The sequence below is a fragment of the Nothoprocta perdicaria genome, unplaced genomic scaffold (genome assembly GCF_003342845.1).
Source record: "Nothoprocta perdicaria isolate Ctin4 unplaced genomic scaffold, notPer1 scaffold_36, whole genome shotgun sequence".
In the NCBI taxonomy this organism is placed as follows: domain Eukaryota; kingdom Metazoa; phylum Chordata; class Aves; order Tinamiformes; family Tinamidae; genus Nothoprocta; species Nothoprocta perdicaria.
In genome coordinates this window covers 1,574,626-1,589,657 of record NW_020455599.1, presented here as the reverse complement: position 1 = coordinate 1,589,657, position 15,032 = coordinate 1,574,626, and the positions used below count along the sequence as shown (strand labels likewise).

The window sequence follows — 15,032 nt, the reverse complement described above, 5'->3', positions numbered from 1 at the left end:
GACAAAGTACAGGTAAGGAAAACACTAGCAGTATCAACAGTTTATTTATTGTCTTTCAAATACTCAGAAAAATACTGAATAAAGGACATTGATGAAACTTGCTAGCGAAAAATTGTACCTCCTGCACAACTTTTATATGTCCTTTTCCAGAGCCCAGAATCCTTTTCTTGTGCCAGAACCCCAAGGCGAGGGAAAGGTGTTTGTTTTTTGGTTTTAAGGGTACACGCGACAGGAAGGTCAAAGTACATATAACTGGCAAAATATTTTCATTTGGGATTTTTGAGACTTGGGAACAACTTCATCTGAAACGATCTGAAGCACAAACATGAGCAACAGTTTGTGCTTGCTTCTATCACTTCAGGTTACTTTGTGGGGGGGTCTAATAGGGGCTCACATCCAGAATGCAAGAATTCCTCTGGGAAAATGGTCCTACTGCCTGAAAAGAGGTCAAATCTACTTCGGCTATTCCTCAAAGGAAGCCAGAACAGCTGTTTACACCTGTTAAATACCATACCTAGCATTATAAGACACCTCACCTTTCAGTCTCCGAGTGTGGATTATAATCTTATTTTTTCCCCCCCCAGCTGCAATCAAAAGAAATCACAAATGCCAACCACTGCAGTTCTCCAATACTGATACTCTGAAATTTCTTATGGATTTTCTACATAGAACAGTTTCTGCCCTAATTTATACTGCTGTAACTCAGGATAAAGTCCACTGACTTCAAGAAGGCCATTTAGATTTGTATCAGAACAGTTGAACAGAATTTAGTTTCAATTGTCACATCTCAGTATTACCACAAGAGGAGAGAGGAAAAAAAAAGAAAAAAGTTTTTGAGGTTTTAAGTCACACTTCCCATGAAGAGTTGATCAGAATTTGACACAGCTCTTCCTCCATGAAGGGAAACACACGTGCTGGAAAAGCTCATCAGACCAAAGCATACTAAATACTAATCATAGCTTTAAAAGGTACCAGTGTCATTATCCTAACATTTGTTTTGCAGGTAATTTAAAACATCCATCCAAATCGTCTGAAAATGTAAACTGGTCAATTCAGACGGAACAGCGTGAGAACTAATGGAAAACTAATCTGCTTTTAAGTGGCTTTTAAAGCCTTAGCAAGACAGATTTCCAAGTAAAGGTAAAAGGGGACAGCAGCACCAGGAATCTCATTCTGTACATTATTTGCTCTGCTTTCAACCCCAGCTGAATGCTCGCCGCATGGGGCAGGCTCCGGGGCTTGAGGTGGCCCCACCGAGGAAGAGAGGCGGTTTCCAAAGCACTGCTGTTCTTTAGGGAATTAACTCCCAGGCCTAAAAGGCATGTGCGGCCCTCACCTGCGGGCCCTCTTTTGTCCTGCAGAGCTCAGACAAGCAAATGCAGCAGGTCAGCAATCCTCTGCAGGCACCGGCTCTCCAACCGCACTGCCTGCTCCTGAAGCTCTGCCCCCTACACAGCTTTATAGCTGCTTTTGAACTTAACGCACTCAAGAAAAATACTAATAGTGAGACTATACATTAGCACTCCTGATACTGAGTGAAATAAAAATGCTGGAAAACCAAAGAATGCCATCATTACTGTCTGCTCGTCACAGCAGTCCCATAAAACTCCGGGTATTTCACTCAGGAGGCATCAGTACCTCCTCTCTTAGCATTCAGAAAACTTTCCTTTGAAGCACTCTGAAATTTCTTACCTGCAGGACTCTTAAAGAGGGGTAGCTCTACTAATGACCCTTTTTTGCTGAACTTCGCATTATGAAATAGGGGTCCTCTTCCAGCACCAATATTTTCACACACAGCTTAATACCAACAGTGAAAAGGTGCCTTCCTCAGGCCTGGAAGGGGGAGTTACAGAAAAACTGCACACAGAGAAGGGAATCAAGAATAAAGTGGCAGCACTAGCTATAGTGGGACTCCCACATTTTGAACATATATAAATTATTCTTGTCAGAGCTATGCTATCCAGAAGTGGGTACACAGCTACACTTTTGCTAACATACCACGTGAAGTGACGATGTGCACACTGCAATCCTCCTGTCTTCAGAGCATACACAAAACTAAATGCCTAAAACAAAATGAAGCATCCTCTAAATACAGGAGGAGGAGGCAGGAAACCCGAACAATAAAGCTCAGATACTGGCTTCCCATCAGAAGAGCTTCCCTTATTCATTTGTGGCAAATCGCTATCAAGACCAAATGTCCAGTATCTTCCTTTATAGGGCTTGACCCCTACCTCCCTCAAGGGATTTATAAATTTGTTAGACTTTACTCCCCTTGCATCCTACATCCTAGAAACCTGCCTCCTTGCTGAACCATTTTAGCAGATTTCAGCAAAAGCATCAAGCATTCCCGCCCCGGTCTTTTCATGCAAGCACTGAAAATACTTTTTTTCCCCCCCCTTCTCTCTCTCATGTTGAAAAATTTTGGTGACCTTTCCCCTGAGACGACAAGCAGCCGCAGGCTGACTAGCAGCGACATGAACCATACCCTCCTATTTCCAAGATGAGCAGTAACAGACTGGAGCATAATGGAGACTTTGTTTTGCAGAGCATGCCTTCCGCTATCTGGATGCAGATCTTCCAATATATGATTGCACTGAAAGGAAAGGTGGGGGTATGAAGAAAGAAAATCCTCATATATTAGTAAATATCCAACCGAAACTTCTAGCAATGGTACTTCACATGTCTCTGCTCAGGCCTCAGTAGGTGCTAACCCACAGCTGCCATTCTTGGTTGCTCTAAGTCACACCTGGTTCAGATCTTCTTCTCAGGAGCCAGAGGAGGACACAGGCTGTGGCTGTGCCTCAGTGACCCTAAGCCAGCTTCACACAACGTGCTGGTGTCCAACCTCTGCCACTCCAGGGCAAGGGACACAGAAGAGTTTGAGGAAGATGGAAAGCAACAAAGAGCATGATGGACATCATGGATTGAACTAGCAGAACACAGAGAAAAGAAAAACTAGGAATGAGGATAAAGGAATGTTGTCAGGAGACACATGTAACACGAAGCTGGTGTGCAGAGGGGGAACTAGAGTGGAGCTGGCAAAAAGGCTGTGACAGGCAATTTGTGAGAACACCTTCAGGCTGGACAAGAGAACAAGAGAAGCAGATAGCTGGAATCAGCAATGACACACACCGTGGAAAAGATTAAAAAGATTTTTCTCACAGAAAGTGAGAAATCATACAAGGAAATAAGATGTGAATATAGATTGACAAGGGTGGGAAGGAACTAGGATGAGATTACTGGCAGAAGACCAAGGATAAATGGGCAGGAAAACTGTACACAGAAGACAGTGTGGTAGAGGAGGAGGAGTTTTCTGATAAACAGGGCTTCAATGAAGAACTTCAACTATTAAAACCACAAAGACGGGCTAGAGAGAACAAAAAATTCTGGAAAAGCAGGAGCACAGGGATAGGAAATAGGAGAGGAGATTGGAATAGTCCACTACAGACAATTCAAAAAATGGTGGAGTGAAAAGAAGTCGTCTCCCAGGTATGAGATGGAGTTGAAGCTTCCTGAAGCTCAGCTGCCCATTGCATCAAATATATGGACAATGTGGTGACAAAATTGTTTCTTTCCCCTCTAGTCACTGTCCTATGTAGATGCCAACAGCTTTTTACTCATACTAGACACCACTTAGATCTAATGGTAGACATTTATGCAGTGGACCTGAATGTTCTCAGCCTCTTCATGTTGGCTGTAAGAGGGAATTTGATGGAGCATTTGATGGAGTTGGATAAATGCACAATAAATAAGTGCACTTGTATTATTCCACCATCCTGCACAGTAAGAAATACACGTGGGTGTCATCTTCTACTTACAAGCATTTGTACGAGTAATGAATATAGGCTTCAGACTCCTACAAAATGCCAGCGTAAAAACACATTTTCACTTAATAAACTCAGGCAAAGCATTTTACCAGGGTGGGAAAAAAAAGTGTTACTTGAATAAGTGACTCTCATTCAGTTTTATATATTTTCTAAGTAAACTATGATTTAAAACAGTCAAGCTTGGTCCTCAAGAGGAGAAAATCTGCAGGTTTTGCCTTGACCAGTACACCTGTCAGTATGACACAAGCAGAAAGTCCAGATATCTGATTTTCTATCACAAACTTGCCCAAAACACACTTCAAGCTGCACTAATTGAAAATTTTAATTGCTTTGAACAGATCACCCGAGAAAAGCATACCAAACAACAAAAGGTTCACTCTCCCCTTATTATAATGCTTGCCTGTGCAAGAGTCACAGCAATATTTCTCAATTAATTCAACTGTGCTTCCAGGTCACATACAAAATAGCTGCACTGGCTAGAAAAGTCAATGGTTTTTAAGTATATCCTAGGGTAGGAGGAGCCACATAGTGTCCGTACAGCCTCCTGCTGCTCATCCTAAATCACTGAAACACTTTTCATCAGCAATCTGAAAGAAAGCTGGAGAGCCTCAGCAAGTCTCCAGTATCAGTAACAGATCACATCAGCTCTGCACAGTGAAGTCCCTTCTAACTCTGTCCAACAGTTTGCTGCTCTCAAGAACAAAGACCAAACAGATACTTAAAAGACAACGGAAAACTGTGTCTTTTTAACTTAACATGGCTAGATCAATAAAATCATCAGGAAAAGGTGAAATTTTCTTTTCCTCCATTCAATCCATTGCCTTTTATACCAAGTATTGCACTGAGCATACAGACGATATGGGTAAAATACTATGCTACGCTATGTCTTAGTGAATGGAACTTGGGACAAGGTGAATTGTATGAGGAGGCTATATATAATTTCACACAGTCTATGTTAGTGAGCCATTTGCGTAGCTGCAAGTTGCTCCTTTCACTCTGCAGTCAACATAACTTCCGTGATGGGGCTGTCTCCGTCTCTCATAGGTGCAGTGTTACAGGGACACAGGTATATGAATGAGTTAAAGATTAAAAAAAGAAAAAAAGAAAAAGCTTGGAGGTGTATTTCAGATAAAACAGGCTTTGCTAAGCACTAGAAATTTAGCAAGTGGATTTATGCATGTGTGTTTTAAACATCTAGTCTAGAACATCTTGGTACCAGACTACAACATTTCAAAGTGCTGGAAAGAACTGAGAGAACGTGTCCCTTTTATGGATGTTTTTGCTGCCTACAGAGAAGGTACTGTCAGCAAATTGCCACCACCTGGGACAAAATTCAATAGACTGTTGCTTTGGGGATTGTGAGTAGCTGGAAATCTGTACCAACAGTTCTCAGCTACGGGTAGAGAGCAATTATATTAATACTTGTTCTTTCCTCCTTTTTTTGTTCTTGTATCATCTTCCTAGTCTTACAGCTTGAGCTGTTTGTCCTTGGCTTGCCTCGCTTTTCCCTTGTCTCCTGAAAGCCTCAGGACTATTTTTAGCTCGTGTGCTGTAGTCCATTGCAAAACTCCCCAGAGTGCTCTAGTTCTACTCCATACTGCCCTCAACTTTCCAGTTTCTGGGTTTCCTCTTATTTCCTCATATTGTTTTTCTCTGATAATTTACTCCCCGCTTAATATTAGTTGATTTACTTATGCTTTCCTCCACTAGCTCCCACTCTTCAGTTCCCATACCCTTCCTAGGCAGCACTCGTCCTCTGACCTTTCCCCAGCTTCCCTTTTCCCATTCTCATCCCAATTCCTAACAAGCTGCCAAAAACTGACCCATGTTTATTTAGAAAAAAAGACAGATTGTGCTGCTTCCCTTCATCTTATTTTGGCTCTGTGCCAGTTATCTGTCTGCCAAACTAAATGGCCTCAAGTCACAGAGGCTCAGATAATCAAAATCCTCAAAGGCTGCCGCACTCCTACAAATGTCTGGAGTCTTCCTGTCTTCTCACAACCACCACCCTTAGTTGGGTAGATCACTGCAGTGTTGCCAAGGTGACTTGCTAAGAAAGGAATCCTGAAAAATACATGAAAATGCATGTGCTTCCAAACACACTTCCCTCCCCCGAAACCAAGTGAAGAACATGCACAGGCTGAAGTAGCTGTTTCCCTCTTGTCCTCTTCATATGGAAAGGAGCTCCTTTGAAGCCCTTGGATCCTCAGTACCTACCTAAAAAAAATCCTGTCGCAAATTACATCATCTCTCAGATAGGCTGCTAAAGGCACACAAAGTTTTCAAGATTCCTTATTTATTAGATGTTGTGCAAGCTTTGGCATTGCACAGATAAGCTCCCAATATTCCCTTATAACTTCAAGGGCATTTGCCTCATTTGCTCCACATTCATTAAAGTGATGCTTAAAGTGCTCCTAGCAAGCATCAGCTAAGATTATGCTAATGATAGTTTTCAGTTTCTCAAGCTGTATAATTTGCTATATAGGGGAAGGAATGAGCGATGAAGTTTTTCAAAAACATACCTAGTCATGCCTAGTGAGTGGTGACTACATATGCAGGCAGACTTGCTTCAGTAGCATATGACAAACAGTCTTTAACACTACCAGAATTAAACTCGGGCAAAAACTGAATGTAGTGACACAGCAGCAGTTATAGAAATGAAGACAGTTCTGCAGAAAGACTTCTTTGTAAAAACATTTTAGGGGGAGGGTTGGAAGGGAAATGAACACATGCATCTGTGTGATCAAAGACTTAGCCTTTTCCTCTTTAAATGTTGTAGGGTCCTGTGGGGGTAGCAGCTGACTTGTATGTTCTTTTCCCAACTAGCACATACAGCTACCTAAAGCCATTTACTGTAGCTATAGTGCATTACAGATCCAGTTACAAGGAGTTTCTTTTTTGTGGGTGGGGGTATCATACACATATAGGTTAAGCATGTAAAGAATGCCAAAAGACTTGCTTAGAGTCTTTATAAACACAAATGAATACGATTGGGATGGGCATAGTTAAAGTATTGACACCAGAAGAACAATCCACATAAGGACAGGGACACATTCCCAGTACTAGAAAGGGGTAGTCACAGATATTGTTGGGCTGGGGACTGAAAGAACTGCACTTCACCAGCAGATGCCACAGTCACTACCCTTTCAGAATTAAAGAGAACCTATTTGATCCTGCAGTAGTGAAAACAATAGGGTTTCCATCAAATACACAAGCCATATTCAATACTACAGGCCCAGGACTGGGACCGAACAGTCTACAGCTGTCAGATTGCACAAAAGGGAGAAAGAAAAAGGCAAGAAAGGACTTGAAAGTCTAGTGTTTTGGGGGGAAAAAACCCTAAGGAGGAGACCTTTCAGATGAAACAGTAAAGGGAATGTGGAACTATATGTAAAGAAGCTGTTTCCTACTTGCAGTATTCCTTGCTGCTCCTTGCAATATTCCAGGAAACAGGATTGTACATTCTTTGTAAACAAGCACTACTGCACAGTTCACCACACTTGGATCACGAGCACTTTTATCAGCTGTAAGATATTACTTTTTCATGAAGTAATAACCTCACATTTCTCTATGCAAATAGAAATTCCAGAATATAAAAGAACAAAGATCTTATTCATGCTAATTTACAAGTGGTTTACCCACAAACGCCAACTCGGTTGTCAAATTCATCTGTCTCTGTGTAAAATGAGAAACAATATAAAATAGGCACCCCATTCTAATCAAGAATCCTACCTTTACGATGCTTTTCAGATCCTGCACGTACATTCTCTCTGTCTCCAAGATCTCTTGGACAACTCTGTCTACGTAGAGCAGCTTGGGACTAGTAGGCTCTGTGGTCAGGGACATTGCACAGTTTTTGCCCGCTCCTTTTGACTCCACTTTCCTCGGCATACTCGGCCTTTTCTCCAGGCTTTCCTCAGTCTCCTGTTGCTCCGCTGGGGTGTTCTTGCGTGGCTTGCTGCTGGAAAACCGCCTGGCTGGGACGAGTTCTAGCTTGATGGCCCCCGTTTCTTTATCCTGGCTAAACAAGCCCAAATGGCTGTTGGAAACTAAGGTCATTCTGCTTCCGAAGGAACAGTGGCTGTCCCTGGAGGAAGCAGAGGAGGAAGTGGAGCTGAAGCTGACAGGACGGTCGCTGTCTGACAGTTCCATGGTTTTTCTTTCACAATAGTGGAAGGGTCTGTTCTCCTTGTGCAAATCTTCCCTTTTTGCCTTGGAGTCAAGGGCCTCTGTCACAGACGGTAAAACTTCCAGAGGCAAATGGAAGCCATCTGAAAAAAATAAACACGGAGAAGCAGTTTCACTGCTGTTGTCCACGAAACAGAAAAGTTTGCAACAGGCATTTTCAACACTCTGCCTATGGATGTAACACACAGCACCTTATATGGAAGATAGCCGGATTAACAGGGCTTTGACTATGACACCTCTAACGCACTGCAGGTTACTCCCTAGGCACAGCACACGGCCTGCTCGCACGTTTCCTTCCAGGGTGCTGCGCTTGGCATCAGCCTGTGCACTGCATGGGAGAGAAATAAGACCCGAAGATTTCACCGAGGGTTAAAAAAATTCTGGTGGGAATAGTCCCTGCTTTCTCCAAGCTGATCCTGGCCTGGGAAGTTGGAAGGCGTAAAGAGCTGTGCCCATGACATGGGACAGGATCACTCTCAATGCTGCAGGCCAACAGAGTCAAACAGAAAGGAAAAGCAGCTCCCTGGTAGAGCTGGCGGTGGCTCCTACAACAGCACTAGTGCAAAGTCATACTCAGCTCAGAACCAGCATCAGAATGGTCTTCCAGTAAAAAAAATAAAATAAAATAAAAAACAGCTTCCAAAAAAAACTCCCACAGGATGTAATACTGCCAAATAATTCATTTTACTACTGGGAAAATAAGTTGTTCTGAATCTGTTCAACTCAAACTAGATCACTATCTCTTTTTGAGTTGGCCCAAAGCTATTTTTTATATCAGTACAAAATAAGGTGTCTATTTTTCTGTCAGTATATCCACTCTATTTTCCTACTTTCTTTTTTATTGGCTAGTTAAATATATATATATATTTTATATATATAAAATATATATATATAATATATATATCACTAGCCATTTGCACTAGAGGTAAATTGAATTTGTTTCACTAAGTAATGTCAACCCAAACTTTCTCATCTCAAACTCAAAGGTTTAGAGTATCTATTCTGTGAAACATGTAAATTGGTGACAACTTTTTTAGGAAAAGAAATATTGAAGCTACTCATGCAACAGTAGGTTAGCCTTCCCATTACCCTCCCCCCCTCATTTTTCTTTAGTTTAGTGACAACTATTTTTCAAAAAACACATTGATAATTAGCATTACATTGGCGATTAGCATTTTAGATAGTAGTTTCGGTTAGAAAATCAATAAAGCTGCAAATTAAGCCCCTCTACCGTTTAAAATGGCCTTTCTTAAACTAAAGCAGATTGGTTTTGCTGCTACATGGAAAAAAAAAACCCGTAACACTGCTGCTGCTCCAGTTAGTCTGTGGATAGGAAGAAATTCATTCAAACTGGAATATCTATCTCTGGTCTTAAAACAAAACAAACAAGCAAATAAAAAAAAATCCTATTATTCATTTAAAAATAAAAACATCAGAAAAGCCAGAAAAATGGTTATTTGGCCTATGCTGAACATGTAAGATTTTATTTGTACATTGGTAGTTAAGACTATCATTAAGGGACCATGGCATTAGCTTTCTCTTAAGGAAATAATACCCTCAAGGTAACTCATAGAATTAACATAGACACTAGAACCTAATTTGTTACTTGGGGTACAGTGAGGCCATTAGATTAAAAACTGATTTCACACACATATCCCACACACAGCCCTAAATATATAAACACACCTATATATCCCACACATATCCTTGTATGAGAGGTTTTATCTTAAAGTGTATGGCCTATCTGTATGCCCCCCACACCCTATAAAATCATGGTTTCACACTCTTTTTAATAATCTGTACAAACAACAACAAATATTTGAAATTGAAGGAAGCAGTGAAGTTTCTCATATCAAAATGGGTATGGACAAAGATGTTTGCCTTCCTATTGCTTGTGATAAGATGGTATGCATTTTTGATAAGGAAGAATGTATTTTGTTATCAGCTTTGGATCATTTTTCAAGTTCAGTTAGAAAGCACAGAGTAGCTGTGTAGATGTAAACCCCCTTGAAAAATGTACAGGATAAACAAGATAACAGGAATACCCTTCCGCTAACTAGCTCCCAGAGATTTTACTAAAATTACATGACAAAGAAACACCTGATTAGCTGCATTTAGGGGGAAAATAAAGGGTTTTTGTTACATTCCATTACTCCATACTCTTTTCTTCCTGTTTTACTGATATGTTGTCTGCCTTCCAGATAACCTGAAGGCATTAATATGTAATATTTGATTCACAAACATTGCAAAGCTCATTAATATAAAAACCAAACAAAACAGTTCAGGCCACTGAAAATGAATATAAATATTTTTCCATACAATATACTTGTCGGCAGAAGCTATAGGTTGATTTTAGCAAGGCTTTGAAAAGAGAAAAGAAATAAAAAGACACGCTCTGCCACCATATCCCCTCTCCTTGCTTCCTGACAATTTCCTTGCCTGTTAAAAACACAAGTTTTGACAGTTTAAACGTGGCACCTCCTGCATTCTCATGTATTCTCCTGTTCTCAGCAAAGCCCCGGGTACTTGCTTCCCTTGCTTCCTGACAATTTCCTTGCCTGTTAAAAACACAAGTTTTGACAGTTTAAACGTGGCACCTCCTGCATTCTCATGTATTCTCCTGTTCTCAGCAAAGCCCCGGGTACTTGGCAGGCAAGGGACCTTGTGTCAGCCGCAAGCACGTGGCTCAGATCCCACCATTTCCATACAAACCCCTCTTCCCGTGCCCCTGCATATATTAGACCAAGTAAACCATTTTGTACTCAGAATTTTTGGTCTCTTTTATCCTCAGCTTCATCCTGACTACTTCCTTCAAAATTACGTTTTATTCAAATTTCTTCTTATCGCCTTTAGGCGAGTCCAAACTGGCCATTTGGCCTTCCTGCAAACAATTTTGGCTGAAATTGTGCCCGGTAGGTGCCTGAGCAGCAAAGCAAGTGCCTGAAAACCCCCACGGATATCGTCCAGGGCCTGACACTCCTGCAGCCTGGGCACCAACACGGAGCTCCCTCCAGCCAGCTCGAAACCCATCTCAGTTTCACAGAAACCGCTTGGGAAGCTCAGCTCAGAGGCACGAGAAACCTGACCAAGAGCCTCGGCATGATACAAAACCAGGAAACAAATGACTTCCCTCAACTTCCAAGTGTTGTAACAAACACTTTGCATCCTGCCAGTCCAAGTCCAGGCTCAAGTCTGGGACAAGCCCTGGCTCTGTCTATCCCTGAATTTGATCTAGAGGTAACTGCTGCAAACCCCTAAACCCTCTGCAATAACAGAGGAAGGGAAAGTTTTCCTTAAGTTTTCAAGTTCACCTTCAAGAATACTCTGTTGGCCAAGGCAGCGCTACCCCTGCTGCTGCAGAGACATGAGGTGATTTCAGCAAAGTTGGGGATGATCAGAAAAGGCAGAAACTGAAGCCCCCTCATTGTCACAGTCACTTTCCCATCTCTCTTTGCCAGGTAAACATCAGGATTTTCACAGCTCTGACACAGTATTACTGTAAAAGAGCCTCTCCTGTCAACTGTCTGAATTTTGTGCCTATTGACTGGTGAAAAGTCCGCAAAGTAGCAGATGAAGAAAGAGCGCAAAGAGCCTCCCAGGTTGGTCTCAACACACACAAATCACAGTGGCTCTGAAAACACTGTGACTGCTTACAAACTTCTGCCTTTAGTTCAAACCTCTCGTAAAACGCAAGTTCACTTCTTGGGTTCCTCAAGAGCCCGATTTGTAAGGACCTATCCCTCTTCCCTTCACCCCCTCCTCAATCTAAAAAGTATCACCAAGAGTTAGATTCATTTATCTTAAGAACAAACAGGCAAATAAGAATAATTTAAAAAATCAGGCTATAAACAGTTTGTAATTCTAGGTATCACCAAATCTTCTCAGAAATATGTACTTTGGGTTACATCTTTTACTCCCTGACCCACATCTGGCCTGGTTCACGATTTATTTTGTCAGATACTCTTTTGTTTGCCGAGTCTTTTCAGTAACGAAGCAAAAATAACATTGAGAACTGTTATGAGTTGTGAATAACAGTATTTAACTCAACGGGGCGGTGGGGAGGGAGATGATCTGAAATTTGCATGGTTCAATTAAGGCACAACAGTAATCTCTTGTTAGTGCAGCCCTGAAAAGAGGATAATTACATATTTGTCCAGGCTCACAAAGAAGCACGCTGCCTGAACAAGGTCACTTCTTGTTTGTGCCCTTGCACGGATTCAGCCTCCCCCATCCTCTGCAGACCTCCCTGCCCCCTCCACCTCCCTCCCGGCAATGCCACCCCGTGCCAGCAAGGCACAACGGGAGACACCAGCAAAAATAACCACGTGCAACGACTCTGCAGCGGGGCAAGGGCAAGAAGGACCTGCATGCCACCCAGCAGGCAACAGCAATGCTAGTCACCACATCAGAGTGACGTGGAGAGCAAGAGTCTCAGCATATCTAAGGTTTCCCGCACGCACTCATCAGTAAATGCATATGTTTCTGTCATTTACCATACCTTAATATATTGCTTCTTCCTACAGCTATATCCATAACAGTGATAAATGGTCGCCCATTTTCCTCATGGCTTTGGCTACTCCAAAACATGAGCAGACAGTGAAAGAGAAAGTGCTTTGAGTCAGTGTTATAATGGGATACAAAGACCCCCAGCCCTGTCTAAATATAGATGTTTATTTCTAAGTTGTTTATAGCATGTGCCACTTTATTACGCAATACGTGACTGAAAACTTGCAAGTCATTTATATCCATAATTACTATTGTTGCCTTTCTTCTATCATGAAAAAGGGCACCTCAGATGTAATCTACAAAGTCAATATTTTAACACAGAAATTACAAACCTCACATCCTCTGGAAGTTTAGCCAAATGAAAATGATGAGAATACCAGGAACCTTTCCCTTGTTTTGAAATATGTTCACATTTCAAATAAACCAATTATGCGGCAGATAAAAATAAGCAGGACCATTTAAAGCCATTCCTACATTCAATACCAAATCCAATTACTGCAGCAAAACTGAAAACGTAAGTGCTATACAGCTGCCTGACTGAAAAAGGTTAAAAAGCATCTCTTAATGATAATCCCACTACAACCTTCTTAAACATACTCGGCACATCCTCTGTTTTCAATAGTCCTAAAGGGAAGGCTGTTCCCCCTCCCCCCCTCCCAAATAAATTTTGGGCATTAACACATGTCATTTTTAAAACTAAGCCACTCTGTGAACAAAAAAATCACATTGGAGAGCTACAATATTTGCAGCATTAGATCTCTGCATATCATGCATTCACTCTTAACTGTCACATACAGTAGCCTGCCAAGTACTTTAACTGAACTTAGAGCAACAGAAATCCCATTTATTAGCAGTCTTACAAGGAAAAAAACATATCAACCAGCGCGCCGCTGTCAAAGGGCTCCCCCCACCATGCAGCGCTTAAAGCAGAATAGCCTCTGTCACAACAAAGCACGCTAACGTCCGAGCGCGTTACTGCAAGGGAAAATCCTCTGCGACAGTATCTCACCACTGAGGAATGTCTCTGGCTCCCTGCTCGGAGAGCCAACAAGTCCTCTCTATGCTCCAAATCCTGTCGGAGCAGCCCCCAGCTTACCTGCGTCGCAGCGGGGCCGCGTGCGGCTCTGCCTTCAGCTGTTCCAGAATTACCTCACTGGGCGCTCAGGTAAAATGAGAAGCTCTTACCAGTCCGTACAGCTCCTCCACCAGAAATATTGCATGAGTCAGCTTTTATCTGTCACAACTCTAAACACAAAGGCTCCACAGAAACCTGATTCACAACTTTCTCACCGCCTTTTTCCCAGTGCGCCAGCAGCCTTCGGCATCGCCGGGAGCCTTAAACGAAACATGACATCACTCGACCCAGGCACGGGACAATGGACAGCGCTGTGGGGAACTTGCGAGCACACTTCACTGAGCAACACACCCAGGAACCTCCATTTTTCCAGGCACGGCACTATAAAAACATCACACGCAGCCCACACGCTTCCACGGCGTCGCTTATGCTTTGCCCCTTGATTTGAAGGCAATATTGATAAGCATGCAAAGTAAATATTTCACAATAACATCAAGTGATGTACCTGTGTTTATGGCAGAAGCTCCCTCAAACATGCAATACTAATTACATAGGATAATTCTGGATTCTACATACATACAAACAAAACCAAGAATAGGCTTTTGTAATTTGAAAAAAAGAGGGGGATAGGAAAAGCTTTTGAAGTGAAGTGCTAAAACCACCAGATGCTCTGTACCGCAATAGAAAAGTGCATGGGCTGGGAAAGGGACAAAGAGAGGACAAACAGGAGAAAAGACATGAAGAAACAGAGGGGGTCTAATGCAGAACTTGTCTTGTTCACACTCCAATTCTAGCTCTTCGTGCAAAGCCAAAGTTTACTTTCCCTTCACAGGGACTGCCTGTGAATTCTGCAGTGCTCTAGCTCACTGGGGTGGATAACTCGTTTAAAAGAGCACATGATGCCAGGCAGGCTGACTCTGCACTTACCTGGGAAAAGGAATACTATAAAACAAGAAAGAAGATCATTTTAAGTACATCTAAGACCAGTGCTGGATGCAGCTACTGGGTGAATGACAGTGGAATGAAAACAAGATGATAATTCAACTAATGTAGAGTCCAAGGCTCTCAAACTGGTGCTCACTGGTGGGGACAGTGCCTAGTATAAGCTGGTGGCAGCTCTTCGGATGACTGTGTTGAGAAGCAGAAGGGATCGGAGCTGCCAGCTGCTGGTGGCACCACTGCCCAGATGTGCTCCCCCAGCTGCGAGCCCAAACATAGCTCACAGGAGGAGCCCTTTAAATAATCACACTGGTCTTTAAGTAAACATACTTAGAATTCACTCTCTGTCTCTCCTTGTGCATGCCACGGGGCCACAGCTTTCTTCTAAAAAACATACTCCTTGAACAACCCCTTTCAGAAGGAAGCTGGAGTAAGAGAAGGTAAAAACGGTCATTCCCTAAAGCTACCGAACACTTGGATCTGAACAGCCCAGGCTG

At 42.3% G+C, this 15,032-nt stretch overlaps 1 protein-coding gene across 1 annotated transcript in view; it reads right to left on the bottom strand.

Annotated features, from left to right (window-relative positions):
* The window catches only part of PLEKHG1 (pleckstrin homology and RhoGEF domain containing G1), a 122,737-nt gene that overhangs the window by 43,524 nt on the left and 64,181 nt on the right, over positions 1–15,032 (bottom strand). The window contains exon 3 of the mRNA XM_026044410.1: positions 7,560–8,098. Coding sequence (XP_025900195.1) covers positions 7,560–8,098 — 539 coding nt within the window. The remainder of the gene's footprint in view (positions 1–7,559; positions 8,099–15,032) is intronic.